Below are 27,987 nucleotides of genomic sequence, written 5' to 3'. Positions count from 1 at the left end.
AAAGCACACAAACCTCTGCCCTTTTCTGTGCTTCTGTTGACAGTCGCTGCACTGTGGTAAAGCAGATGTTAAACTCCTGGATAATTGATGGGTACAAGCTGTTGAAGTCCAGAAGCAAAATAAATTTGTCATAAAAACCTAAAACAGAGTTTAAAACAAAAGGTGTGATTATTCAGTCTCACTGAGGACTTCATCCAGCTCCAAAATTTATATGTAAGTGACAGTAATACATCGTATCTCATTTCTGTAGTCCATTTCTGTACCACAAATCCCTTGCAATAGCTGTTGAGATGTACCACTACCCATTGCAGACAGCTGTCAGAAGTGGAACGATCCAACTCTATTAACTCACCAGAGTTGAACAGATAGCTTCTGTCTTGCTATAGGACACTAGTACAGTTTTCCCCACATAGAGGAGAAACTGAAAGAAAACTCACATGTCCATGAGAAATGTATATACAGATATATACACTTGAATTTCTCTCAAGAGCTTGATCTTCTTACAAAAAGCTAAGAAAAAAAGCTTCCCAAGAGTTAGTAACTCCAAAATCTATGTTGGGAATTGTATTGCATTCAAAAAGAAACAACAACTCGACTCTAAACTCGTGCAAGATACATACATTGAACACTGCAATCTCTCTACATTAATATATTCTACCTGTCTCTAGAAGAAAGGAAACTGCAACATCTTACCGACTTTGGGATCCAAGACTAAGCCCCCAGCATATGCTGCTTTCTTTTTCCCCATCTTTGATTTATTCTGCTCTTCAAAATCTTCATCTTCATCCACCTGTATTTGACATTTTAAAGTCATTATCTAGTTCTCCAAGATTTCTATACTAGAGGAGTTAGAGAAGTTATTCTTGGCAAAGCAAATACAAAATTGAGTGCTGCTGCATACAATTCCCTTCAAAATACACTGAAAACGGGGTGTTTTCATCATAAGCTTTATTAAAGCTCTCAACATCTCAAAACAGCATTCAAGACACTTGTGATCAGTTTGTTCCCATACAAGAGATTACCAAGACTTAAGGAATTGTCATCATTCACTATAGTGCTACTCTGTACTTTCTTGCTATTTGTAAACACAGACAGCAAGAAAAAAAAACAAATCAACTCATGATCCATAAGAAGTATCTTTGGCAATTAAAATCCAAATACGTTGTTTGGAAGTAACAAGGATGGACTTTAATTAAGCAAATAAAAACAGTACTACTGACTTAAAGAGTATTTTGCTATTTGTTTCAGTGTGGTAAGAACTTTTCTTTGAGGGGTTCAAAGCTCTTGCGAAACAATTAAAATTCAAGCACTGCTTTGATGCAATAATACAAACAAAAGTACTCGTTCTGAAATATTCTATTGAATTTACTTAAAAATAAAAAGCAAAGAACAGTGAAAGAAATGCATTCTGAAATTCTAATGTGCTTGCCAATAAATATATAGATGTTTCTGTAAACATATTATAATGGCATTATTCAGATAATCTTTTTCTTAACATCTTTGGATTTTTCACCCATGTTCTCTAATCATACACCTTATAAATCATACTCGAAGAACGGTTTATCAATAAAGGTTTTCCTTAACCACAGATAAGATTACATCCATTAATCATCATAGTCTGTCTTGCATAATATTCTCCTGCGGGCCAGTGTTTGGCTCATTTCAAACTGAAAGATGAACCGAGTTTCTATAGATCTGTGATACACTGAGAAAGGTGATACAACATGCCTTGAGAACAAACATTTCTCCACTGTCATCTCAGCAAAATGAATTAATCATACAGCGTAAAGTTAGGTTATATCTAAAACAGGCTGTGCTTGTGCTATGTTCTCAGTGAACAATGGTCAAAAGCATGCTACTGTTCTTTTAAATAAGAATTCTCAAAGAAAAAAATAAACTCACCAGCTTCTGTAGAGGCTTTTTAAAAACTTGTTTGTCTGGGACTATGTAGTCCTTCTCATAAAATGCATGAAGCAGCAAGAACTCATTACGTTCGGAACGTCCACCCATCATTGTCCTCGACTACAGAGAGGAGAATAAAAATTCATAGCAAAGCACAGAAAACAAAAATTCATGTGCAATATAAACCAAGAAATTTCTTTCAACTATTTTAAGTTCACCTAGCATTACTATTATGCTGCATCATTAGCATAGACAAAGCTCAAATGCAATCTTGTCGTGGAAGTTTTAGTACTTGATTAGATTATCAAACTCGCACTCACTACAACGTAAAACAGTACTGTATATTCTGAATTGGTGCTTGTAACTGAAAATTAGCAATAAAACACAGAAAAAAAAAACAACCAAAAACAGCACTAAATTTGAGAAAGAAAAGAGAGGGGGGGGAAGTCTTAAAAATGTACCATAACATTTCCAGAGATGTTTGTAATCTGAAGGGCTAGTGGCAGAACATTCAGCTCACACATGATCTGGAGAATGAACTTGGCATCTGTCCAGGTGTTTTCCAGCATGAACAGTAAGTGAGGAGAATCACTGGAAAAAGAAGTGGAATGTCCCCTTAAAGTAAAATCAGGCTTGTATTCTACATAGAACACACCTATGGACCCCAGCACTGTATTAAATAATTTAACTTTTCATGACAAGATTAATGACAATAATTAAAAATGCTTTGCATATTCTATTAGTGTATCTAAAAATTAAGTCTCACAAATCAATTTGCACTGCACACAGAATCACAGAATTAACGAATCACAAAGGTTAGAAAAGACCCCTGAAACGAGCTACCACCAATACCTCCCCACTAACCACATCCTTTGTACCACACCTACACAGTTCCTGAACACCTCCAGGGACAGTGACTCCTTCACCTCCCTGGACAGCCTGCACCTCACTGCTTTTTCAGAGAATAAATTTCTCCTAGAATCTAATTTGAATCTCTCCAGTGCAACCCAAGGCCATTCCCTCTTATCCTATCACAGTCACCTAGGAGAGAAGGCAGACCCCAACCACAACCTTGATACAACGTCTTTTCAGGTAGCTGTAGGGAGCGATAAGGTCTCCCCTGAGCCTCCTCCAGACTGAACAGTCACAGTTCCTTCAACCGCTCCCCATAAGACTTGTGCTCCAGACCCCTCACCAGTTTCACTGCCCTTCTCTGGACACACTCCAGGGCCTCCATGTCTTTCCCGTACTGAGGAGTGCAGAGCTGAGCACAGCACTTCACATGCAGCCCCACCAGAGCTGAGTACAGAGAGAGGATCACTTCCCCGCTCCTGCTGGCATCAGTATTTCTGATAAAAGCCAGGATGCCATTGGCCTTGGTGGCCACCCAGGCACACTGCTGGCTTATGTTCAGCCAAACATCAATCAATACCCCCAGGTCCATTTCCTCCATACCATCTTCCAGCCACTCTGCCCCAAGCCTGTAGTGTTGCCTGAGATTGCTGTGGCCAAAGTGCAAGGCCCAGCACTTGGTCTTGTTGTACTTCATCCCACTGGCCTCAGCCCAGCTATCCAGCCTGTCCAGACCCCTCTGTAGGGCCTTCCTACCCTCAGGCAGATCAACAATTCCTCCCAGCCTAATGTCACCTGCAAACTCACCGAGGGAGCATTCAATCCCCTCATCCAGGTCATCAATTAAGAAACTGAACAGGACAGACTCCAACATCAACCCCTGGGGAACAGCATTCGTGACTAATCGCCAGGTGGATTCAATTCCATTCACCATCATCCTCTGGGCCCGGCCATACAGCCAGTTCTTTACCCAGCAGAGAGTGTAACTGTCCAAGCCTTCGGCTTCCAGTTTCTCCAGAAGAATGTGCTGAGACTTTGTTCAAATCTAGGCAGATTACACTGACAGCCTTTCCCTCATCTGCCAGGTGAGTCATCCAATCACAAAGGAGATCAGGTTGGTCAAGCAGGAGCTGCCTTTCACAAACCCATGATGGCCTGATCCCTCAGTTGTCCTGCATACGGCGTGTGACCTTACTCAAGAGGAACTGTTCCATGACCTTGGTGTCAGGCAAGGTTACATAATAAGCCACCACCCTCCAGCAGTTTGTCATTATGAACAATTAAAATTATTTTATTCTACAAACACCATTACATTAAGTCCATGTTTTCTAAATAGCACCTACTATCCATCGAAGGATTAAAAACAGAAGTCAGCAACACACCTGTACATATTTCGAATCTCCTCTGGTGCAATGGTTACCCTCTCCGTTTTCAAAATCTGATGGACCAGTTCAGACAAATGGTAACTCTTGCAGCGAATTAACTCTTTAGCTGAAATTTCTACATCACAGATCATCCGACCACACGCAGCATTCCTTTCACCAAATCCTCCTCGTCCCTTCACCAAGTAGGGAGGAAAAAAGCAAACACCACAACAACAAACAAAATGAAGCAATCACATTTTAACAAAGAACATATACCTAAAATATATGCTTACAGGACTCGGTCAAGTCATCCACCAATCTACCAGTGGAAATGCTTACACCCTACATGAATTCATTACCTGTTAAATATTAAACCACTGTGAAAGTGGTACTGATTTTTTTTTTCTTAAATAATATGAACAGTCCCAATGAGAATGTCTTTACGGATTTTTTTTTGTCCAAGGACAGTTTTTTGTAGCAACAGCAGGACCAGAAGTCAAAGAACAAGCTATATAGAAATGCTCAGCTCAGTCTCTAGGAAGGACTGGAACAAGCCACTAAATTCTCAGGCTCTGTACTTTAATATTCTGAGCCTCATACATTGTCCTCTGAACAAATACATGCTAAGAATTACACAATTATTAACCTAGCAGTTCCTCTGTGGGATGATTCACCAATCAATCCAAATTACATTTTCTCATTTTACAGTTAACAGCAGACAAAGACAGTTACAGTAAAGACTATTGCAATTAATCTGTCATTACCATCATCGACTTGAAGTCTGTAAACTAAATTAGCCTAACCTGAAAATTAGTTTAGCTTATTATTGTAATAAAAGTCATATAAACACTCATCACTTCTGATCTGGGACAGATGAAACCTAGCCTGACCAGCAGTCAAAATACATCAATGTCACATCTACAATTCCTCATCAAAACTAATTCATTTTTAATCATATGCAACATAAAGGGTCTTAAAAGACTTGAGCAATCTTCCTACCCCAAGCTTTGGCATATTGGACCTCCTCAGACGACCTATCTTGGACCAGTGAGGGACTTTGCACACATTAATTCTTTGAAGCAGCACTTCCAGATCAAATCCATAAATATTATGACCCTTGCAGCAGAAAAAATAACAAAAAAAGGTTACCACAAATGCAAATTGAAAGACTTACTTTCACACAGTTGGTATTCCTTTGCCCTTTGTGATTTTTTCATCTAATTGATGGCATTATCTCCCTCACGGAAAGCACTTTCTAAGAGAATGTTCATCAACAGTACTCATTAGTCTTAACACTAACAATGCTGTTCGGGAGAATACCAAAAACAGCTCTACAACTGGCTCATACCACACAATTCAGCCTTATGCTTTGTTAACAAAGATGAAGATTTAAAACATTCCAGAAAAAAATCATATTCTTTATACAGCATATAAAGTTAGCTACAAGCAATTCCTTTTCTCCTTTATTCTTATTACACGCTTATTACTCTTATTATCATTATTATAATGTTGTTTTATTTTTTTTTGATACTTCAGTTAGGCACATTTGTCATCCAATGTTTTCATCTGAGACTCCTGCAACATTTTTAACGTTTAAGCAGTGCTAAGGACACCTACAGCACTGGCCCGTACGTGTTGCTATAGGCATAATGCTACTCTGCTGAACAAGAGTCTGTGTGGAGTGGACAAGTCAACCACCAGAAAGTGCAGGTTCACCATTTCAGACACATCTGCACAGTACGATACGTGCAATATCACAGAATCACAGGGTTGGAAGGCACCTCAAGGATCATGAAGCTCCAACCCCCCTGCCACATGCAGGGCCACCAACCTCCCCATTTAATACTAGACCAGGCTGCCCAGGGCCCCATCCAACCTGGCCTTGAACATCTCTAGGGACGGGGCATCCACAACCTCTCTGGGCAGCCTGTTCCAGCACCTCACCACTCTCTCTGTAAAGGACTTCCCCCTGACATCCAACCGAAATCTCCCCTCCCTCAACTTAAAACCATTTCCCCTTGTCCTGCAGTTATCCACCCTTTCAAAGAGTTGATTCCCCTCCTGTTTGTAGGCTCCCTTTATGTATTGAAAGGCTGCAATGAGGTCACCCCGCAGCCTTCTTTTCTCCAGGCTGAACAAGCCCAGCTCCCTCAGCCTGTCCCTGCTGGCCACCCCTCTTCTGATGGAGCCCAGGATACCATTTGCCTTCCGAGCCGCAAGAGCACACTGCTGGCTCATGTTAAGTTTTTCATCCATCAGGACCTCCAGGTCCTTCTCTGCAGGGCTGCTCTCAAGGACCGCTCCTTCCAGTCTGTATGGATGCCTGGGATTCCTCCAGCCCAAATGCAAAACTCTGCACTTTGCTGTGTTGAACCTCATCAGGTTCACCCAGGCCCACCTTTCTAGCCTCTCAAGGTCCCTCTGAATGGCATCCCTTCCTTCCACCGTGTCGACCGCACCACTCAGCTTGGTGTTGTCAGCAAACTTGCTGAGAGTACACTCAATTCCCTCATTGATGTCATTGATAAAGATGTTAAAGAGCACCGGTCCCAAGACAGACCCCTGGGGGATGCCACTCGTTAACCAGCCTCTACCTGGACATAGAGCCATTGATGACCTCCCTCTGTCTGTGGCCTTTCAACCAGTTTCTTGTCCATCAAGTGGTCCACCCATCAAATCCATGTCCCTCCTTAAAATCAACACTCTACAGCTTAGTTGAGTAACCCTCTACCTATGCTGCCATATCTTGTCTTTCAACAGCACTAATTAAACCGGATGCAACTCAAACTACACCAACACTGTTCTGTTCTTAGGCTTAGAGCTCTCACATCTTCACAATTGGCAACCCAAATCTAAAAACAGTGCTTGCAGCCTTTCCACTAATGCCTACCACTAACGCCTAGAAGCTAGGCTTGTAGAGGGAACACAGGATACCAGCTGCAGTGAGCTGATCACATCCGGAATCTGACCGCTCACTTCCTCCTATGCTCAACACTTGTCCTAATTATTTGTATGTGCTTACAGGAGAGTATGAAATCTCATATAACCAGCCCCACATTACTTCAAAACGTCCCCAAAATTTCACTGAAAATGTATGCTATTTAAACTTTATAAAAATAGAAAACGAGTAATTATAATAAAACCTCAGTTGCTAATATAGCAGAAAACAAAACAATGCACATTACAAAGTTTCTCTTAGACCCCAAGGATTTGTATAGGTCATCATTTTGACTCACAGTATAACACAATATAAATGGTGATACAAATTATAAGAGCATCTAAACTGAAACAGACTCAGTATACAAAGTGCTCCCATTTTTCTAGAAAATCATGAGGGTTTTATTTTGTATGGTCTTTCTGAGTTAACAAAAAAAAAAAAACTTATTTCAAATATTTCTGAAATACTACCTATTTCAGATATTATGGAAAATAATAGGATGTACAAAATGCTTTCAGGGTCGAATTCTGTATTATCTTTGCACCAAAGTATATTTGCGGTCTTATAAGCAAATTCAATTCATAAGGCATTTTAAGACAAACATAAAAGGAAACTAAAAAGGGATAAAGCAGAATAGAAAAAACCTGACCAACTGACAATAGACTTTAATTTAACTCTCAAAGTCTCAGAACTACTCACCACAACAACATCTGGGTCAATTTTGTGAATCTTCGCGAGGAAAAATCCTAGCAGCGTTCTCTCTGTTGCAGCAATTTCTATTTTAGCATTCTAAAAGGAGCAAGAGAGCACCTGATTTCAATGACCCAATAAGTTTAAAATGGAAACATCTCCTTTCCCCTACTAGTTACAAGACAATAATAAAGCACCACAGAGCTCTCCCTTCCCTTCTGTAATTCAGGGCTTTTTGTTCTCACTCATGTAGACATAGAAAGCTTTTCTCAGTGGCTTTTTTTTCCATTTTGCTTTTGTATGCAGGTGACTACTGATATTTTAAGAGCCTCCTAAGAATCAAGCACACCAGGAAAATGCTTCATGTGCGTCCTTCATTCATAGACTTAAGATCACACAAAAAGAGAGGAAAAACAAAAATAGGTTACTTCATTATTCTGCCAACCCTCGCAACGCCCTTTAGAAAAGGTAAAGGCAGACTTTACTATCTAAGGAAAGAAGGAAAAATTCCCTAGTTTATTATGAGTACATACTTGTGTATAATGAAAATTAATCACAATTTTAAGCCTCCATGCAAAACATTTTGAATTCTCTTGTCTAAACAGCCCATCTACCTTATAAGCACTGCTAACAGTAGCATTGAACCATATGAAGCAAACATCTCTGTTTACAGCAATGCAAAATAAATACTAAGAATTAGGTTTGTGGAGTGGAAAACTAATGAAATAATCATGCCATTCGTTTGCACGTTTCTCTTAACACAGCTCATCCAAATCAACACAGCGTTCATATTTTAAGAGGCACTACCAACCAAATTAAATTACCTTCTTTTTAATCTCTTCTTTGAAGTCGTAAGGAAAAATGCAATCATTCGGTTTGGAAACAGCTGCAAAATAAATTATATTTGCTCTTATGTACACGTTCGTAACTGTACCCTTCGTAAGCATCCATCCACAACAAAAGGAGCTAAGAAAAACTAACTCACAATCCCAGGAAGTCAGCCTTACGCAAGTACGTGCCTCTGATGCCAAATGCTTAAAAACACAAAATGATTTTACTAAAAGCCATGTCTACCAGATGAGAATTGCTACCTTTTACATAGATCCTACACAAAATGTCTTATTTAACTCCTCATCTGCCACTGATCTTGCTAGCAAAATGAACTGATGACACATGAACCCAGAATCATCTCATCTAGATTTTTTTTTCAAGAACTAACCAAACATTCCAGTGTTTTCTATAGACAATTTAATCATTTCTAAATTTGGTGTAGAGCTTACATGTACGTGTATCTTTAAGGTAACTGAACAATGACAAAAGTATTAAATAATTCTAGTTAGTTCTATTTTAGGTTACCAATGGAGAATACAGTTATGGCTCACAACTTCCTAAGAAATTTCTCTCACAAGCATTCAAAACTCTTTATTACTCTCACCCAGGGTCCAACTCTCAAAATTTAGCTGAGCCCACTGCATGAGATTTTCAGTAACCTTTTTTTAATTTTTATTTTTCAAGTTCTATTGAGGAGAACTGAACTGAAAAATAACTAAGTGATAGTAAAATGGTCTAAACTCATAGGTGAAAAACAATGTGAGAAAACAGAAGAATTAACACTAACAGCAAATATAGAAAGCAGCACAGAGCAAAGTTGCATCACATAACTTCAAGCTTCACCATTTTCAATAAAGTTTTCAATAAAACAGCAGTATCCAGTAAATAAGGAGAAAAGCCTGCCTGACAGTCAAGTTAGTCATTTGACAGAATGAAGTTTAAAGAAAGAAGCAACAACAGGAAAAAAAGACGCCTTCATGACCTGTTCCAAGCACATACCACAGAAGTGTGTCTGAAAAGGAGGCTGAGGTGGAGCTTTATCCAAAGGAAATTTCTGATGAATCAGAGCTGCCATAGCAACAATCTAGACCAAGGATGTACAAAATACACACAAATATAAAAACAATTACTATCAATATCCGTATCTTCCAACCCCATCAAATATGCTTTCTTCTGTTTCATTACCTATTTTCTCTCGCTTCAATAAACAAGAAAAATATATATTTTAAGATGAACTTCAAATATAAGATGTTAAAAAAGGAGTTAAAAACTGATCTTAAGTAAAATAAAAATGTAATTTACTCATAAATGATCATCTTAGAATTTTGAGATATGAAATTTTGGAAAACCCTGTTTTTTTTCAAGTTTTGTCTGAATAGGCCCAATCATTTAAGGGATAACTTATGAAGTGCATAAGGGATGTGAGCATAGCAAGACATGCAGAAGCCTTCCCCCAGGATGAGTTTCCTCTCTTCCAACCAAGAAGTTTCAATGTTTAGAAGTTTTTGCTCTGCTAATTCTTCTTGCTTGTTTTGCTAACAGAAATCTTTGCTCCCCACACTGGTCAAGAAAGCCCAACATAAGATAAATCAGACAGGTTTGAGAGACATTTTGGCAATCTTGCTAGTACCAGGCGTATGTCTCATTAGGTTGGCTTTAATGTGATCAAGAGGACTAATTCTTTAAAAATTTGTCAGTCTTGGCTTTTTTTTTTTCCCTCTATAAGCCAGAGTCAACTATCCTACAAAGTGAATATTAAAATCTCCTCCTAAGTTAGGGAGACTTCTGTTAGAAAACTGCACTTTGTGGTCTGCAGTCCACAACTGAAGATGGCCACCCATACTTCTCTGACTTCCTGAGTAAAAGAAAAAGTCTCACAGAGGAATCATAGAATCACTAAGGTGGAAAAAAACTCTAAGATCATCTAGTACAGCCATTAACCCATCACCACTATGACCACTAACCATGTCCCTCAGTGCTATAGCTACACATTTCTTGAGTGGCTTCAGGAACAGTCATTCCACCAGCTCCCTGGGCAGCTTGTTCCAATGCCTCACCACTCTCCCGGAGAATAAATTTTTCCTAATATCCAACTTGAACCCCCAGACCATTCCCTCTCATCATACTGCTGTCACCTGGGAGAAGAGACTGACCCTTACCTCACTATAACGCTCTTGCAGGCAGTTGTAGAGAGTGATAAGGCCTCTCTTAAGCCTCCTTTACTCCAGACTGAACAATCCCAGTTCCCTCAGCTAATTCCCATCAGACTTGTGCTCCAGACCATTCACCAGCTTCATTGCCCTTCTCTGTGCATACTCCAAGGCCACAACCTCTTGTACTGAGGGGCTCAAAACTGAATACAGTTCTCGAGGTGTGGCCTCACCAGAGCTGAACACAGAGAAGCAATCACTCCCAGCTCTGTAACGTTGCATTGAGCTTGTGGTCAAAGTGCACAACTCAGTACTTGGTCTTGCTGAAGCCCATACAACTGGCCTCACTTTATTGATGCAGCCTACAGTAGAAGCTATAAGATCTAATAGATCAGATCAGGCCTCATTCCACTTCGGGGGAAAAAAATAAAAAAAATAAAAAAAATAAAAGAAGTCATTTTACGTAGGACATGTAACACTGACATTCAAAAATAAATAAATATATATATCTAGGATCTGCTGTCACAATGAGTTATCACCAAAAGGCCCCAGTGAACCCACTGAGTCTGACTTACACTGATATTAGTAAATGTTTCTCTGAAATGTTGGCTGCACAGAAAAGTTATTCAGCAGTATTCAGGCATTTTATAAATTGAAGTTTTTCCAAGCCTTTAGGAGGTTTTTAATGCAGAACACAGAACAAAACAACACAAAACCAAAAATCAAGAGCAGATTACTTACCTCATTCTGGTGAGTCTTTGGGTTCTGAATGGTCTTCATGCTGAGGGACATTACCACAAGAGGAGGAGGAGGAGGAAGATCTTTAACCACGTTCACCAAGCCAGGCTTCATGGCCACTGCCTCTACCTTACACCAGCTGACTGACTGACTTGAGGGCTCTAAAGAAACAACACAAACCACCTTCACTCTTTTTGGAATCACAGGTAAGAACTGTCTAACAGTAACATCAAAAAGGGTATGTTCCTGTAAAGTTTTGCACTTGTAGGCTACATTAAGGTTAATCCTGACAACACTTTGGTAACTCGATACTCTCATTTACCACAAGCCTAAACACACCAGAGGCTTTTTTGCATACACACACACACACAAAAAAAAAAGAGAAAAGGAGGATTTTTATTTAGGCCAGGAAGATTTCTTGCGTCTCCTGTTAACAGCCTAGAAGTCCCAGCTCTACTGGATTCCCAACTCACAGATCATGTTACATGTCTGAAACTGAGGCAGATGAAATAATATGTGGATTAATTTCCCCGACAGATTGAGGATGTTGGGAAAAAAAAAAAAAAAAGTAAACCATCCATTATCATTTGAATATTTTTTAAAGTATAATTATTCATTTGCTCAAAAAAAAAAAAAAAAAAAAAAAAAAAAGCTCATTCCCAGAAGATGCTGATATGCAGACAAGATAACTCACCACAGCCAGTTACAATGAAGCTGAGGCTGCATTTTTAAGGGATTAGCATTTTGAGGATAGGTGCTGGTAGACTTGGCTACTTGACACCTCTTTGGAACCAACACACTACGTTCTCTCACCATTCCTGCTCCAAATGCAAATAGGAAACTGACCAAAACATCTTCAGCTGTAAAAAACACCTGATCATCTCTCAAAACGAGACAGGCAATCAGCTACTTAAACACTTCTTAATTTAATTTCCAACTTCTTACACCTACAGCTCCAACTAGCATGCTACAGAACAGTGGTTCCCAAGGTGGGATGCATGCACCCCAGGGGGCACAATAAGACAATCAACTGGGGGTTCAGAAAGAATTTTTTTTATTATTATTATTTTTTTTTTTTACCATTAATAAAAACATTTTCAGAATTTTTTATTTTATTTTATTTTGGTGTATTATTTTATAGTTAGTCAAGTATACTTCCTATCCTGAGACTCTCCATAGGAAATATGGAAGGGAAGGTACAAGTAAGGAAGAACTGTCTGATAAACTAGATCAAAAAAACACTTGGCTTTGCAACTGAAAATCCTGTGCAACAACTACTAAGATTTACATAAATACAACTAACTAAAGACTGAGTTTTCAATACAGTAGGCATGTCACCATTTTGAAATGAACAATTCTGATACCAAGTTACAGACCCTCTCTGGAACCTGAAGGCTGTAACAAAGATATAGGAATGGGTAAAGAACTTCCAACTTCCTTAATATACCATTTAACTCTGAGGTGAGATCAGAATCTGATTCCAGCAAGGTAGAGACTCATCAACATTAGGTAAAAAGCAACAGTTACTGTCTGAACTGTTAGTTACCATTACCATGATGTTTGCTACGTGGAACAACTTTGGCCTCTTTTCAGATGGAGAAAGAAAACACCAAAGGAATACGAAGTCAATTCTTGAGCAAAGAACACAGGTGAAAAGCTATTCTTAGGCCTTTAAGTTCAGTGCCAGGAAGTGCACTGACGCTTGCCAAGGCCTGGTGGAAAACTCATCAGAGCTAGTTTGTCTTTTGGTAGTCAAGAATTTGTTGTGCCCATTCCAGCTCAAAATCCTTACTGGTATCAGCTTCATCAGTTTCTGAGCCAGGTGCTAAAGAAAACTGTTCAATCAGAATTCAAAATTGTCAATACTGTATTTGAAATGCCTCAGAAAGATTCCAAGAAAACTCACAGATTTTGTCAAATATGATTAGCACCCCTATGTTTTTGAGAATACACAGCACACACTGAATGAGGAACTCTAACTAAGGCAAAGTTAGGCTCCACATCACAAATCATCAAGTTCCACACCAGAAATTTTCAAGTGCAACAGAAAAATACTAATACATCATTTTTTTAAGCACAAACTACTGATTATATGTCTTTTTTGTGCATGTATTTCTTTTCTGGAAACATAAGTAATTTTAACTAGCTCAGCATACACTGCTTTAGGGTATGTATCAAAGTGCTGGGAACTGCACCATTCCTTCTCACTGCTACTCAAAGTTATAATCTGATTTGCCATGCGCAACCTTACATGGGCAGAGCTTTCAAACAGAAAGTTACTTTTTGTACTAGATAATGAAAACTGCATAGATAAATTAAAAAACTAATTTGTAAAATGAGAATTTATCAGTAGAGATTATATTTTTCCTCCCCCCTAGGATCCCCAATTATCTAAGTTTTTCAACAAACAAGCATTTCGCACGCAAAGAGCCATACGTGGATTTTTGATTTCCAGCCAGCACGGTCCTTTGATCTTTCTACTCATCAAGAGAAGTTCCAAGCTAGAAGTGTTAGTTCCAAATGCATGTGAAAATGTTTCTCCTTTCAGGTCTTGAGGAAGCCGAGGGTATTCAGCCTAACAAGTAACAAAAAGCAGTGAGTCATTTCACACCGCGGAAGTTTTCATGTTGACACACTATATTCAGAGAGAACCTTCACGGAACTGCGGAGTACCTGAAATCACTGTAATTTCTCCTCATGCACAGCCTTTACTTGTAACACTTTACAGTAGTTCAAGAAATTACTCTACTGACTGTACTTAAATAGCCACATAACTACTTAGAATCAGGACACTAATATAATACGCTTGAAGCAAAAGTTCCTCATCCTCACTGGATGCAGGAGAAATATTATCATCAGCAAAGACTATAGCAGAGCTCCAAGTCTGTACAAAAGCTGCTCAACTGTTGTACACATCAATAGACAGCTCCAGCCTTCATATGATAGACAACATTAAAGCTGGATATTTTTGCACAGCTAAAGAAAGATTTGCAAACCTCTATGAGACGCTGCTTTAGCAACTGAAACTTGTATTCTGGACATGGATTCAAAGAAAAGCATTTAAAGTTATTAGTTAATTTAAACCATCTTTCAGCACTTTAGGCCCTGACACAGCACAGCTAAATGCTGTTTGGCTGATTAGTTGATTTGGTGGCAAAACAACGCAATATAAAAATAATTCTGAATATACACACACGATAGACAAATTATAACTGGGAGGGATGTGGAAAGAATGTAGCAGTTGCTAGAAATATTCCTCCTCCTTGTGACTTCTTTACACGATACAGCAAACTCTAACAAATCATCACGTCATAATTTTCCTAGTAAATAACTATTATGGCAGGGACTAACAAGCATACAAATGGTAACAAAAAACAAACAAACAAACCAGCTGCAAGCTTAGGTATTAATTAATCTCCGCATTTGGAAAATAGCAAGTTAACTCCTATACCCTTAAACAACAAACAAACAAAGCCAACAAGAAGATAATGAGCAACTATCTACACAGCACAACAAAGGAACAGACACTAGATACAAAGGGTCAAATGCTATGATTTTTATTCTTATAGAAACATAAACAATTCCCAAGTAGGTACGAAAGCAAGTTCTAGTCTTTCATCAGATTGATTATACTCACCGAATATTTAACTTCTAAGTATTCAGACTTGGCTGGAACATCCGGGATCTCAAAGGCATAGTATTTTTCCACTTTCTGAATAAAACAAAGACATTACTATTTCTTCAGTATCTTCAAATTGAAGATGAATTCTGTCCCAAAAGGTGATGAAATGAAGGCCAACCAAAGCATAAAACCTCAAATACCATGGGCTTGATCACATATTACCACTATTGTAACTCATTATAACCACCTAAATATAATAAAACTGTTTTAATTTCTGTATTTAATCTATCCAGGTTTTCATACCGTGAACAGTTCTGTACTGAATAAATTTACAAGCATACTGACTGTTACAAACAAAAGCCAAACAACGTAACAGCTAAGGAAACTCCAAAATATTTTATACATTCACAGACTGCAAAAACATTCTTGACAATTGGTGGTCACAGGCAATCGCAAAAATCCTGAAATGGCTGAGGTGGAACAGCATCTCAAAAGGTAACTCAGCCCAATTCCCTGCCCAGAGATGGGTCAGCTAGCACTGACTTCGCAGGGTTGTGTTCAGTTGAGTTTAGATTGTCTCCAAGGATGGAGACTTGTCAGCCTCTCTGAGCAATGTGCGTCATTTCTTGACATCCATTACAGTAACAAAAGGCGTTTTCTTATGCTCTGAAGAAATGGAGTGTCTCACATTATACCTGCTACTCTCATCCTCTCAATGGGTGCCAATTGGAAGTGTATCGCTGTCTACTTCCCCTGCTTCCATAGATATTTATACACAGTGCCCCCCCCCCCCCACCCCTTGCCCCTTCCCCAAGCCACCTCTTCTCCAGGCTGAGTAGCACCAGCTCTCAGTTTCTCATGACAAATGTCCCTGCCCTCATGATTATCTCTCTGGTCCACTCTCTACAGACATGCTGAGGCTATGCTCTGCACCATCATCTATATCACTAACCCATCTACTGCACAATATGGTACCCATCCCTACACTACACCACCGGTGACTGGCTTCCAGATGCACTTTGTGCAGCGGATCACAACCTTTTCAGCACAGCATTTCAGCCACCATTCTCTACTTGACCACCAAGCCAGTCTCATCTCCTTACACATGGCTGCCAGCTTGGTTAACTTCCCCTTTGTAAACCCACACTGAGCACTGACAAGCACCTTTCTGTGTGCTTTCTGTGCCTGGCAACAGCTTTCACAGTTGTTTCCTTCAGCACCTTCTCCCAGGGTCTGAGGTGAGACTGACCATTCCCCAGAACGCCCTTCACAGAACGGTTGAGATTGGAGGTGACCTCTGAGGCCATCTTTTTGCTCATCTTGAGGACACCAACGACATTTCTGTTCTTCCAGTCCTCAGGAACCTCCCCTGATCATCATTATCTTTCACAGATGATCAAAGAGTTGCCTCACAGTGGAACAAGCCAGCTCTTTCCTCATTCATGGGTGCCACCAATCATGTGCCGTGGACTTCTATCTGCGCAGTTTAACATTCCTAACCTGACCCTCCTCTGCTGCAGAGTCTTCCTTTCTACGACTCACATTCTGGCCTCCTGGTACCAGGGACTGCTGAAGGCTGCACCTTATTAACAAAGACCAAGGTGAAAAAGGGACTGAGTATCCTGACCCCTTTCACCAGCAGGCCCACCTTTTTCATAGTTCTCCAATACCTTTAGAAGTCGTTTTTGCTGCCCTTTGCCTCTCTTGCCATCTTGCCATATTCATCTTCAGGTGGGCTTTGGCCTTCCTACTTCTATCTATATATGCTTCAATGGCCACCCAGACCTGGGTCACTTGACCCATGCTTTCTTTTTCTGTTTGAATCTATTCAGAAGTTCCTGGTTCATCCATGCAGGGCTCCTACCAGCTTTGCTGGATTTTCTGATGGTCAGGATGAATCCTTCTTGAGCACAGAAAAAGTGATCCTTAAAAAATAAACTCTCCTGAAGTCTTACTCTCTCCAGGGACATCATCCACAGGATTTGTCCTAACAGATCCCCAAGTAGGCCAAAGTCTGATCTCCAGAAGACCAGAGTTATAAGGTTGACAGGACAAGGGGAAACGGCTGGAAACTGCAGCATAGGAAGTTCCGCACAAACATGCGCAAGAACTTCTTTACAGTGAGGTGACGGAGCACTGGAACAGGCTGCCCAGGGAGGTGGTGGAGTCTCCTTCTCTGGAGATGTTCAAGACCTGCCTGGATGCCTACCTGTGCGACCTGCTGTAGGGAACCTGCTTTGGCAGGGGGTTGGACTCGATGATCTCTGGAGGTCCCTTCCAACCCCTACAATTCTGTGATTCTGTGATAATTCTGATTTCTGCTTCCCTTCCTCCTCTCATGTTACTGACCTCCAACGTACTGTCTTCATTGCAGTCAAAGCTGTCCCAGACTTCATATTCTTAACCAGTTCCTCCTTGTTTATAGGAACCATGTCCAGCAGTTTCTCCCCTCATCAAATCTCCAATCAGTTGTGCCCAAAAGTTGTCATCACTGCATTCCAGAAACCTCCTGTATTGCTTATGCTCTGGTGCATTGTTCTTCCAGAAGATATTGGGATTGTTAAAGCTCTCCATAAGCAAACAGGGCTCGCAGAAGTGAGGTTTCTTCCAGTGATTTGTAGAAGGCCTCATCAGGCAGTCTGCAGCAGACACCTCCCATGGCTTTACCCCATGAATCCGCACTATAATGCTGACCCAAAAGCTGCTCTTTGTCCTCCCTCAGGCAAAGCTCCATGCAGATCCACTGCTCTCTCATACAAAAGGCACTCCCTCTTTGCCATTCCTGCTTAACCACATCCTCCCCACTATGTATCCATGATCACAACCAATACCCCTATAACTGCAACACAGTTCCTCCTTCCATACCCCCATGCCTTAGCACACAGGCATTTCAGAGAGGAACCCAAGAGGGCTGATTTCCCAACAGCCTGTCAGCTGTTTACTTTATTACAGGCTTTCTATTGTATTTCATTTTTCCATTTGAATGACTTAGGCTTTACTAGAAAGTAGTCAAGTTTGTTTATATGTAACACAGAGATAGTTAAAGCAGTCTCAGATCAGTACAACTTCACTGAAAGTATCGCTTCTGCTTTCTGCAAGAACAGTAATGATTTTCTGTTTTTCAAGAACAATTACCTCCACTTTCCAAATAATTACAATATCTTGTTCAGCAGTGCTATTGGACCTGCTGAAATGTTATGCTCTACTGTGCTACGCTTTGCAATACTTCACAAACCATCTGCACCAGTTACACATCCACACTGCAGAAATGCATTACGCCGTAACTATGCTGGGATGCTTTTACTAATACAAGAATTCCTGGAGCCCCTTTTAACTAAAGGTCATATTTTCACTGGAAAGAGTCAGCATAATATAGCACTACTGTAAGTATATCAGGGAAAAATAGGCTACCAGAAACGGGAATAAAACTTAATTGAATAATTAAATGCATGCACAGTTAAGTGCATTAAGTTATTTGCTTTTGTGTTATGTTTTTGTTCTTCTTTTATTCCTTAAAATAATAGCATCAGCAATAGCTCCCTCAGAGCACTACAGTTAAGTCTGCTACTTCTCACATCACTGCAAAACTGCTGGGATTTAAGGCCACAAAACCTGGGTAAAGAAGAGAGGTCCTTCTATTGGAAGAAGGCGAATCCAGAAGCAAGCATGGCATCAACTGCTACTCAGAAGCAGAAAGAAGCACTGTAGCTCAGTGTACAAGCATCACTATGAGGTCAGAACAGAGTAAGAAATCAGCCTTCAAATGTAATCTGAATTATTTAGCCAAAGCAGCACCTCACATGAGCAGCACATTACAGTCATAAAGTAGCAGATGGCCACACATTGCTGTTAGCACTTACCTTTTTTTTTTTTTTTAAACTCTCAGGCTTCAAACAAGTTCTTGTTACAAATGCAAGCTGAACACAGGGTAAAAATAGTATGCGGCAGTGATTCATCTGCGTTATTCCACAGAGCTCAGCTCAATTACACAAGCCCCTGGTCATAACTGCAGTGAATGAATGCTTTGCTGCAGAGTAATCTGCCCTTGAAGTGGCCCTTCAGAGAGCAGAAATGAGCAGCAGTGATTAGCTGCTAAGTTTCTAAGTGGAGTATAAGGCTGCTTTCAAATTGATTTGTGAAGACTTGCTAACTTGGCAGCAGTGCAACCCACTGAAGCTGCAATTAGCAGCAGGTGCAGGAGGAAGTGATATGGCTTAAGTGTATCTGTTCAGAGGGACAAAGTTTGGGGCTGGCAAGGCCAAGACAGGCACACACGTGCATGCAGAGAACAACTTGTTTCAGTGTATAAATACCAGATCTCTCTGCATCATCAGAAAACGGGATACTCTGAACAAAACAACTTTGGGTGCATCAGAGGTATGCCAACAGCTCTTCTAGTTCCCAGCTAAAGATGAAAGAATGAGTTTCTCCTAGTTTCATACTGCTGTGCAAGAAGTCACACAGTACCCCAGTAGTTCCACCATTACCTTACAGGCAGCAACAGCACCCCCTGCTGCAGACATGCAGTCTGTCCTGGCTTACTTTGCGTAACCCTGTCACTGGTCACAGAAATTTTGTATTAAACTGGAAGAGCAGAGTTTACCATATTCTCCCCTCAAAAGCCTCACCAGCAGCAGTCCTTCCCCCCTCCCCCCCCCATACCTTTTTTAACACCTTCCCCCCACATTACCACCTGCCTGCTCTGGTCCTCACTTCCTCCTGGAAAGATTTAATAACTATCAAACTCGGAAAAAAATATGCCAACAAAATAAAGCTAGAGTGCATTACACCATATTCAGTTAGTTAAAATCAGTTATCTGGAAAGCTTGATAATTTCTAACAGTAGATACACTGCTGTCAGGTTATTTCAGAGTTTCTGTGAACCCTCAACTCAATCCAGTCTAATTTATTCACAAATTACATTTTATAAGTATATTCTTTTGCTAAAACTGTCCTTGTAAGCAGCTCTCTTACTGCTTATCTCCTTTTAATGTTTTTAGAGAGCAAGTAGCTCCTACCATTATTCTTCAATTTACTGGACTGAAAATAACAATAAAACTCTTTCGTAGTAATCTCTGGTACAACTGACTTTCCTTTTGTCTCAACCCTCCTAATTGCCATCTTCTGTATCTACTGTCCCTTAAGTTCATTGTTCCTCATCAGGATGATCAAGTGCTGTAACATTCTAGGTAAGATCTTATGTCACAGTGCTGCTGCTTCCCTGTTCCTGCTAAGGAGCACCAAAGACCCCAGATGCATTGCAGTCACATGTCCTGAAAATACAGTTCAGTCGTTCCTCCAAGCCCTATATAAAAATAAGTACAAAACTGACAAGCTTTGAACAAAAATCAGAAAGAGCAGCTTACAAACTTTCTGCAATGGCTTACTTAGTTTAACTTTCAGAGATGGGTTTTAGAAATTATCTTACTCTGTTACCTTGTCTATTTTTCTGGATTATAATGGAATGGATGTTTTTTTTTTTAATCAAGATTCTTTTAGCAGATCTGTATCTGCTTACAAAGGTCTTTTCCCCTCTTTCCTTTTCTGAAATACAACTATTTGCAACTTCTATTTTAATCAAGAATTGATTAGCCCTGAATTTCCTTTTTCATTCCTGGAAGGGTCTTTGAACAATGAGCTATTACAAACTTGAAGCATTGCTGATGTTTTCATTTCATCAGCCTGTATTTCCCAAGTACTCACCTCCTAAAGCCTGTCCTAACACGAATTACCCCATGAACTTGCTTTTATTTTCCATCATTTTTTACCATTAAAATCCCATTCTTCCTATATTTTTACTCATCATCCCAATTACTGATCACCCATCCCAGAATGAATTTCAAGTCACAAGGACTCCTCAGAAAAGTTACAACTAATTCCATGCCACCAGTAATAACAAGGAAAGCCAGCTTTACTTCACCAGTGTTACTTCAAGAAACAGAAAAGTTTCTGAGCACCACACTGTGAACGCATCTTTTCCTTCAACTTGCACGTTAGCCACCTTGCCCCCACACAAACTCCCTACCTCCACACTCTCCCCCTGCCATCATCAAAAGATGGATGCTCTGCGTAGTTAAATGAGAAAGCTTTCTCATACTACTGTCATCCAAATCTGCAACACTTAGCAGCATCATCTGCTCTTTCCCTGTGGCTATGACAAGTTTCATATTACTGTATGTGTAGGTTTCCTAAAACAGCAACATTTTATTTTTCAGTAGTCATTTAAGAATTTGTTGAGTAAACAGCACAGCGACAATAAAGCTGCAAAGTTATTGCACATAGCAGCAAGGCCATAACAGCTGAAGTTTGAAGACTGAATGAGCCTTTAGAACATGTTAGATCCTGTGTAGTTCATTACAACAATCCATGCTCCAAGCACACTCAAGAGGGCAAACATGCCAGGGTAAAGGATGAAACACGCAAAGAAAAAGCTTCACTATGACAACCGGACAAATGCAAAGACAGTCTAATCCCAGCACACTCATCTCTCTGCTCAACAAAACCATCTTTCACTTTAAATTCTAACATGATCTGATAACTGCATTTCAAAATAACCTCCCCCACTGGACTTCAACAGACTTCCCACCTTTCAAACCAGAACAGTAGAAAATGAGCAAATAAAATACTTGCATACAAACCTTGGATTTGAACTTCATAATCTTATACTTTGGTGAAATGCAGTCGTTAAATTCCTTGAAAACATTCATTATGGTTACCGGAGTCTCTGTCTCTTTCCCACTGGACAGATCCATCTCCTTAAAAAGAGAAGTTTTACAAATCAGCCAGGACAAAGAAGTTGAGTTTTGTTTTGATATTACAAACCGTTTATCTCCTCTAAGTAAACACTGTGACACACTCAGCCAGGAAAACCTGAATTAAAAAAAATACTATTTGAAAGAGAGTGTTAAGAAAGTTCCACTCTTGTATTACTTGGAGGCGTTTTTACTCCATGAGCAGCAGAACCAAACATAACAATTTGTCTGCACTTGTTAGCTACAGTCAGGGGAAAGCAGCAACACTACAACTGCATTTCACACAACATACACCACGTGTGTGCTGCACATCGCTTTACCAACATCTGCATCAGTCAATACTGGCTTCAGCAGTTCATATAAACACGCTACTAGAACTCACAACCTGCCACGATCAGAATGAAAGGCACTTATATTTGACATGCTTAAAAGATACACTTACTGTTTCACGTGGCAGTAGATAAACAGTTCTCTCAATGTTTTTCACTGTCACACAGCAGCTGACGTAGGTGTTTGCTGATTCGATCCAAACTTTGCCAAACAAAAATACCACACCTAAGGAAGCACAGCAGAGCAAGGAGTTCAATAGGCAACTCTTAATCTTGCTTAAAGCCACTAAGTATGTATTATTTCTACACGCACACAAATGCAACCATTTCCTCGCTTCGGTCCTTGAACATCAAATCTTTTCTATGTAAGCAGTATATTCTATATTGTTTTAAACACCGGCTGTGTAAATTATCTGCATAGTTCTTCACACCACGACCTCCATCACAATAGTAACAGGATTCTGATATGTGAAATTCAAAATGGCATCACCCAACCAGCCTCAGAATTCCAATCTGATATTCCACTTGTACCTACAATAGTTTCACAAGTTGTGAGGAAAGAAAGGGAGGAAGAAGTCACTGAGAGCTGAAGGTAATCAGAATGCCTGTGCTGTCAATCACTTCTGAAATATCTGTGTTATCTGCAATTGCTCATTCTTGAGCTAGACTTGTACAATTAATCCCATTTTCCTTCAGCACTGTGAGATTAAGACTCCTAATAAAATCTGGAGAAACACATTCAGAAGACAACAACTAAAAGTTAATTGACTGCATGATTTCAATTGGCTTTTTCTTTCCTTTTTAAGTAGACGAGGACATCAAAAGATGTATCATATTGTAAGAAGTATGCTATGATGCAGTTATATCGTCAGCAGACGTTTCAAAAAGCTTACATGCAGCTGAACTAGAGTAACTGACTCTTCACAGTGAACCACATCATTACTGGACATCTTGAGCCATTAAGAATCTGGAACTAGCAAGAAATGCCACAAGCAGCTAATCCATGATGCTAACCTTTGAAACGACAGAACAGGTGTAGCTGAATTTCAAGTACAGTTCTGAATTACGCGTAAAGCGAACTTCCAGGAGCACTTGGAAAACCTGATTTCACCTGAAAACCTGATTTCACCTCCAAAGTCCATAAATAATTGGGAATTTGATTACACATGACACAGTTCCTCTACTATTAATGAAATCAGAAATATCAGAGCTGTGACCATCTCAGAAGCAATGATTCAAAGAAGAAAGATTTTAAATTTTGTAACCTACTTTGGTCTGACAATGCACAAAATAAGTCCGTTGTTAAGCACTGCAAATTATCTTTGCCGTGCAATCTATCAGATGTAAAGATTCCTTCCTTACTCCATTAGACAGCAGATAAATCAGTGTAGATGCACTAAGCTGGATGACAGAATTAGAGTGACAGGCAAAGAAAAAATCATTTCTTGAGTGCTTGGAGTAGATGTGAACAAGACTGCTTTTGTCAAGGACAGAGAAGAGAATGTTGCAGTTTTGAAGATGAGAGTGAGGATGCATGCTTCAGCTGCACAAAGTGTCTGAAGAGATTTTAATACAGATACAATCTTCAAGATTTGGACAGTTAGAATAAAAGGATCTAGAAAGGGCTGAAATTACAGATCTAAGTGACAGGGAAGATGGAGTTCTTGTCCTTGGCAATCATTTCTCTTTTGAAAGACAGACAGATTTGGGTGGGTTTGCATCATAGCAGACGGCTGTTTGAACAGCACACGATATTAAGAGCAGTGGAAGTTAACCTGCAAGAGGCATACATGTAAGCAGATGAGAAGTAGAAATAAGGATACACAGGCCTGCCAAGGTCAGGATAAAGAGCCACCTGTACTGCAGAGAAACTATCATCAACTCTAGCACGGACAAAATCGTGGCCTCAGTCCCCATATTTCACAGAAACAAAGTAATTTACAACAGAAGGAATCTTTGGAGGTCAACTGGCCTCAAACACAATACTATCTCTGAAAGAAGGGCCAACTTCAAAAGAGTTCTCAGAGATATTTCATCTGTGAAACACAGAAACAAGAGAAGACATACAGGGATGTATCCCCTGCAAGCTTGCTTGTGGAAAGAAGAAACAAAGGAAAAAAAAGAAGTAAAAATGTAAAACACAAAATCTGTGAAAAGGAAGATTAGATGTCAATGAATCAAAATGCAAGCAAGTCAAGAGACAGGGAAACTGTCTTGCTCAAGGTTAAGAAAGGTGGGGTTTTTTTTATTATTATTACTATTACTCTAAACTGTTAATAGGATTACAATTCTCAAGTTCTCTCCCTGAGATAGTGAAGACAGTTATGAAAAGTAAGCCTCCAAAAATGATTAAGTTTGAAAGAGTCTTATGATTACACTGTAGTATTTACCCTTCAGGCCACGCATTTGAGATCACAGCAAATGAGGCACAAAGACCATGAGCGTGTTAAACAACAAGCAGTACCAAAATTTTCCCTTTTATGCTACTAATTGAAAACAGGTGCAGTCTTTATTATTCAATCATGAAAAAGTCATAATGAGAAAAGAACACTCCTTGCAAGCGAGGAACAGAAATCCTTTCATAATTATGTTCCATTCAGCAACCACTGACTTAGAAGACAAAAAAAGGAAAAGAACAATAGCGAGGCCTTTAAAAGGAGTAATTTTACATTAGAGCCATTGATTTCATCAAGATATCTATGATTATTACCACTCCCATCACTAAGCTGTTCAATGCAGTACAGTCTCACATTTAAGTCTGGCATCCCCACTTACAGCAAAAGGTGCAACAGAGAAACATAGATTGACTCAGCTTGCAGCATCGACCCCAAAAAACCTTCAAGATATGGAAGAACCCTCTGGTAAATCTGCTCTAAACACTTATTAGAGAAATAGAGTGTTAATCTTTAAAGAGAAGGACAGACAGAAAGTGCTGAGAACAGATGTGAACACAACTTCTTTTGTCAAGGCTGATGGTCAGAGAGCTGAAGTTTTGAAGGTTTGAGAGCCAGGATTCACACTTCAGATGCACAAAAATCATTAGGATTCTAATGTAGAGATAATATTCAAGAATTACACAGTTTGAACAAGAAGATCTAGATAGCATTTGTATCTTTCAGGCCACCTTCCGCCCTTTCTTAACAAATCTTCTTGCATAAAATCATACAACTATTACAGGACTCCCAATAACCCACCAGAATCATAGAATGGCTTGGGTTGAAAAGGACCTCAAAGGTCTCTTGGTTTCAACCCCTCTGCCATGGGCAAGGTCGTCAACCACGAGACCAGGCTGCCAGAATCTTAAAAAGCATTTCCAGAGAATGTGAATGCTCAACTGTTGCACCACTAAGTAAGAAGTGAACAGTTCCAGCTTATTCCTAGAGCATGCATAAATGTTAAGAATATCGATAGGCCGCCAACATCAAGAGCCTTTGCATCACCTTCCTTTGTCAAGTCCTACTGCTCTGCACTAATGAGGAGGTGGCAGAGGAACAAAAGAGATTACTGCACAAGCTACAGATATAAAGGGTACCTAGACACAACTTAAGTAGTACAAAATTCCAGTTGCACAAAAAAGAATGAGAATGGCATTTTCTGCCATCAGGTGAATAGTTACCTGGCTGACTGTACTGATCTTCATAAGCATCCAGCCAATAAAATCTTAAGACTTGATCATCATTTTCCCCATGCACAAGTGGAAGGAGATTGGGGTCCAGCTGAACATCTGTCGCCACCAGATCAGCTTCATCCTCATCTACTTTGTCCCAACATGAGATATCTGGGAGAGAATAACTTCTGCAGGTTTTGCAGAAGAAATACAACAAGAAATAAAATCATCTTTTCCATTGTTTCTCCTTTTTTCACTCCTACTCACACCTTTTGTTACTTTTCTCACTACCAAGAAACATGCCAAGAAGTTACATTTCTTCAGACTACTTCTGAAGAGAAGGATGGAGGAAGAGAGAAATCCACACGTAAGCATGGCTCTCATTACACAACACATAAGCTTTAGAAGCCACATGCCTGCTCCAGCTCCAGCTTTGGCCACTCAAGCCTTCACATAACTAAATCTATACAACTGTACAAGTTGCTCGTGGGAACAACAAATTATTTCAGCAAAACTACCTTTGAGTCATTCAATGTTTCAGCCTACAAGAATTTTATAATTTAAAGTTATGGGAATACAGGAGTCAAGATTTTTCCCCAAACAATCAAGAAAAAACAGTAAAAACACTTCTATTTCCAAGATGCAGCTGATGAACGTGATTAATTACTTCTAGCTACAATACTTTCAACAACAACTGATCTTAGAAAATTCCCTGGGTTGCTTAGCATAAGAATCTTCAGCAGTTCCTCATTTTTGCTCGTTGGGATCAAAGTGTGTTCACACCCAAATGAAGTCACCCCACCATACTGAAATACATTGTTACGCTGTTACGTGCCAAATCCCAAAAGAATTCAGTATTTCTTAATGAAATAAGCAGCCATCAGCACATTCAATATGATCATTTTTAAGGTCATGATATAAACAAAAACTCATATTGGATCGTCGCTACTCTGTATCACAAACTACAGGCAAAGGCAAATACAAAGACAAATCTAAGGCTTGTAGATACTGAAAAGGCTACTTGCTAGAAGGAGTTAAAAAGAATAAAAAGAGAGATTCTTACAGGACAGATGTCTCTTTCTTCACAGATTCCAGCTGCTCTCTCTCTTTCTTTTCAACTTCCTTGTCTCTTTTTGATGTTTCAGCTGTCTCAGGTACAGTTCCCATCAGCTCTGCTTCCATAGGTTCATCAAAGTCCTCATCATTAAAATCCATCATTCCCTGATCATCATCTGCAAGTGTTGCACATAGAACTAAAGGTTTCAATCATTAAAATGACAGCGCAGACTACACCTGTGCATGCAGATTGCAAACCATATACTTGAATGCTAACACACAACACTAATCTACAAACTCAACATCACAGTTAAGCTATCTAAACATCTAACTAGAGCAAACTATGAAGAGTTTTAACAATACGATGTATTTAATGAGTTTCCAGAGTTTGGTTTTGATTTCTTTTCAATACCTTCAATAGCTTTTTCTTCTTTTGTCTTTACTATTCTCCCATTTTCTGTAGCTTTTTGCACAAACTTGATATCCTCATTCTCTTCAGAGGCTGTGACAGACTTTGCTGTGTAATTTGGATGTTCAGGATAAAATGAAGCTGGAGGAAGAGCTTCTTTCCTGAGTTGAACAGGAGCTTTCTTTGATACAGGGGTGATTACCTGAAAGACATTTTAGACTGAGTTAAAAAATTTTCTTTTAAAAGTGTGGAAAAAAAAAATATCCAGTGCTTGCTATTTGCAGCAGTAGTAACCAGGGCTACAGGGAAAGCTCCACAGATTCTGCAGCATGACAGCTAAAACTCCTCAAGATTAAGCTTTTACAACAGAAGTGATGCTAGAGAATTAAAGTGTGCCTTCTTTAGTTTAAAAAAACAAACAGTTTACATCAGGCCATAGTTGACAGTTATTTTCACTGTTTTCCCACACAGTATGACCCCATTCCTAAATTAATACTTCTATCTGTGCCAGCTGAGTATGTGACAATATACGTCAGGCAGAGACAGGGCCTGGAACAACTAGGGAAGGCCAATGCATTAGTCTCCATCTGCTTGGATCAGTAATGAGTTCAAGCTTTCTAAAGGACTCCATGGGACCAGACAGCAATGCCCCCATGTCAGAAAGAGCGAGGGAGACAAACATACTGCATTCCAACATTGTCTGCAAGCCTGAACTCCAAGATGGTACGCACAGAGCTTATATTTCAG

General features: G+C 39.7%; 1 protein-coding gene and 1 non-coding gene across 3 annotated transcripts in view; both read right to left on the bottom strand.

Moving 5' to 3' along the window:
- POLA1 (DNA polymerase alpha 1, catalytic subunit) overlaps window positions 1–27,987 on the bottom strand; it is a 193,224-nt gene that overhangs the window by 158,153 nt on the left and 7,084 nt on the right. For both annotated transcript variants that reach the window (XM_042867742.1, XM_042867743.1), the window contains 17 exons: window positions 27,244–27,442; window positions 26,839–27,007; window positions 25,785–25,963; window positions 22,282–22,394; window positions 21,726–21,842; window positions 15,103–15,177; window positions 13,902–14,040; window positions 11,469–11,626; window positions 9,577–9,661; window positions 8,571–8,632; window positions 7,756–7,845; window positions 5,118–5,234; window positions 4,137–4,312; window positions 2,364–2,493; window positions 1,903–2,022; window positions 694–790; window positions 14–138 (listed from right to left, as the gene is read on the bottom strand). In XM_042867742.1, the coding sequence (XP_042723676.1) occupies window positions 14–138; window positions 694–790; window positions 1,903–2,022; window positions 2,364–2,493; window positions 4,137–4,312; window positions 5,118–5,234; window positions 7,756–7,845; window positions 8,571–8,632; window positions 9,577–9,661; window positions 11,469–11,626; window positions 13,902–14,040; window positions 15,103–15,177; window positions 21,726–21,842; window positions 22,282–22,394; window positions 25,785–25,963; window positions 26,839–27,007; window positions 27,244–27,442 (2,151 nt within the window). The remainder of the gene's footprint in view (window positions 1–13; window positions 139–693; window positions 791–1,902; window positions 2,023–2,363; window positions 2,494–4,136; window positions 4,313–5,117; window positions 5,235–7,755; window positions 7,846–8,570; window positions 8,633–9,576; window positions 9,662–11,468; window positions 11,627–13,901; window positions 14,041–15,102; window positions 15,178–21,725; window positions 21,843–22,281; window positions 22,395–25,784; window positions 25,964–26,838; window positions 27,008–27,243; window positions 27,443–27,987) is intronic.
- On the bottom strand, window positions 314–444 carry LOC122178440. Its single transcript, XR_006178332.1, has one exon.

This window comes from Lagopus leucura, unplaced genomic scaffold (genome assembly GCF_019238085.1).
Source record: "Lagopus leucura isolate 7727_CA_CO unplaced genomic scaffold, USGS_WTPT01 Super-Scaffold_100001, whole genome shotgun sequence".
NCBI classification, from domain to species: Eukaryota; Metazoa; Chordata; class Aves; order Galliformes; family Phasianidae; genus Lagopus; species Lagopus leucura.
The sequence above is the reverse complement of the archived record's forward strand: the minus strand, read 5'-3'. Positions and strand labels throughout refer to the sequence as shown.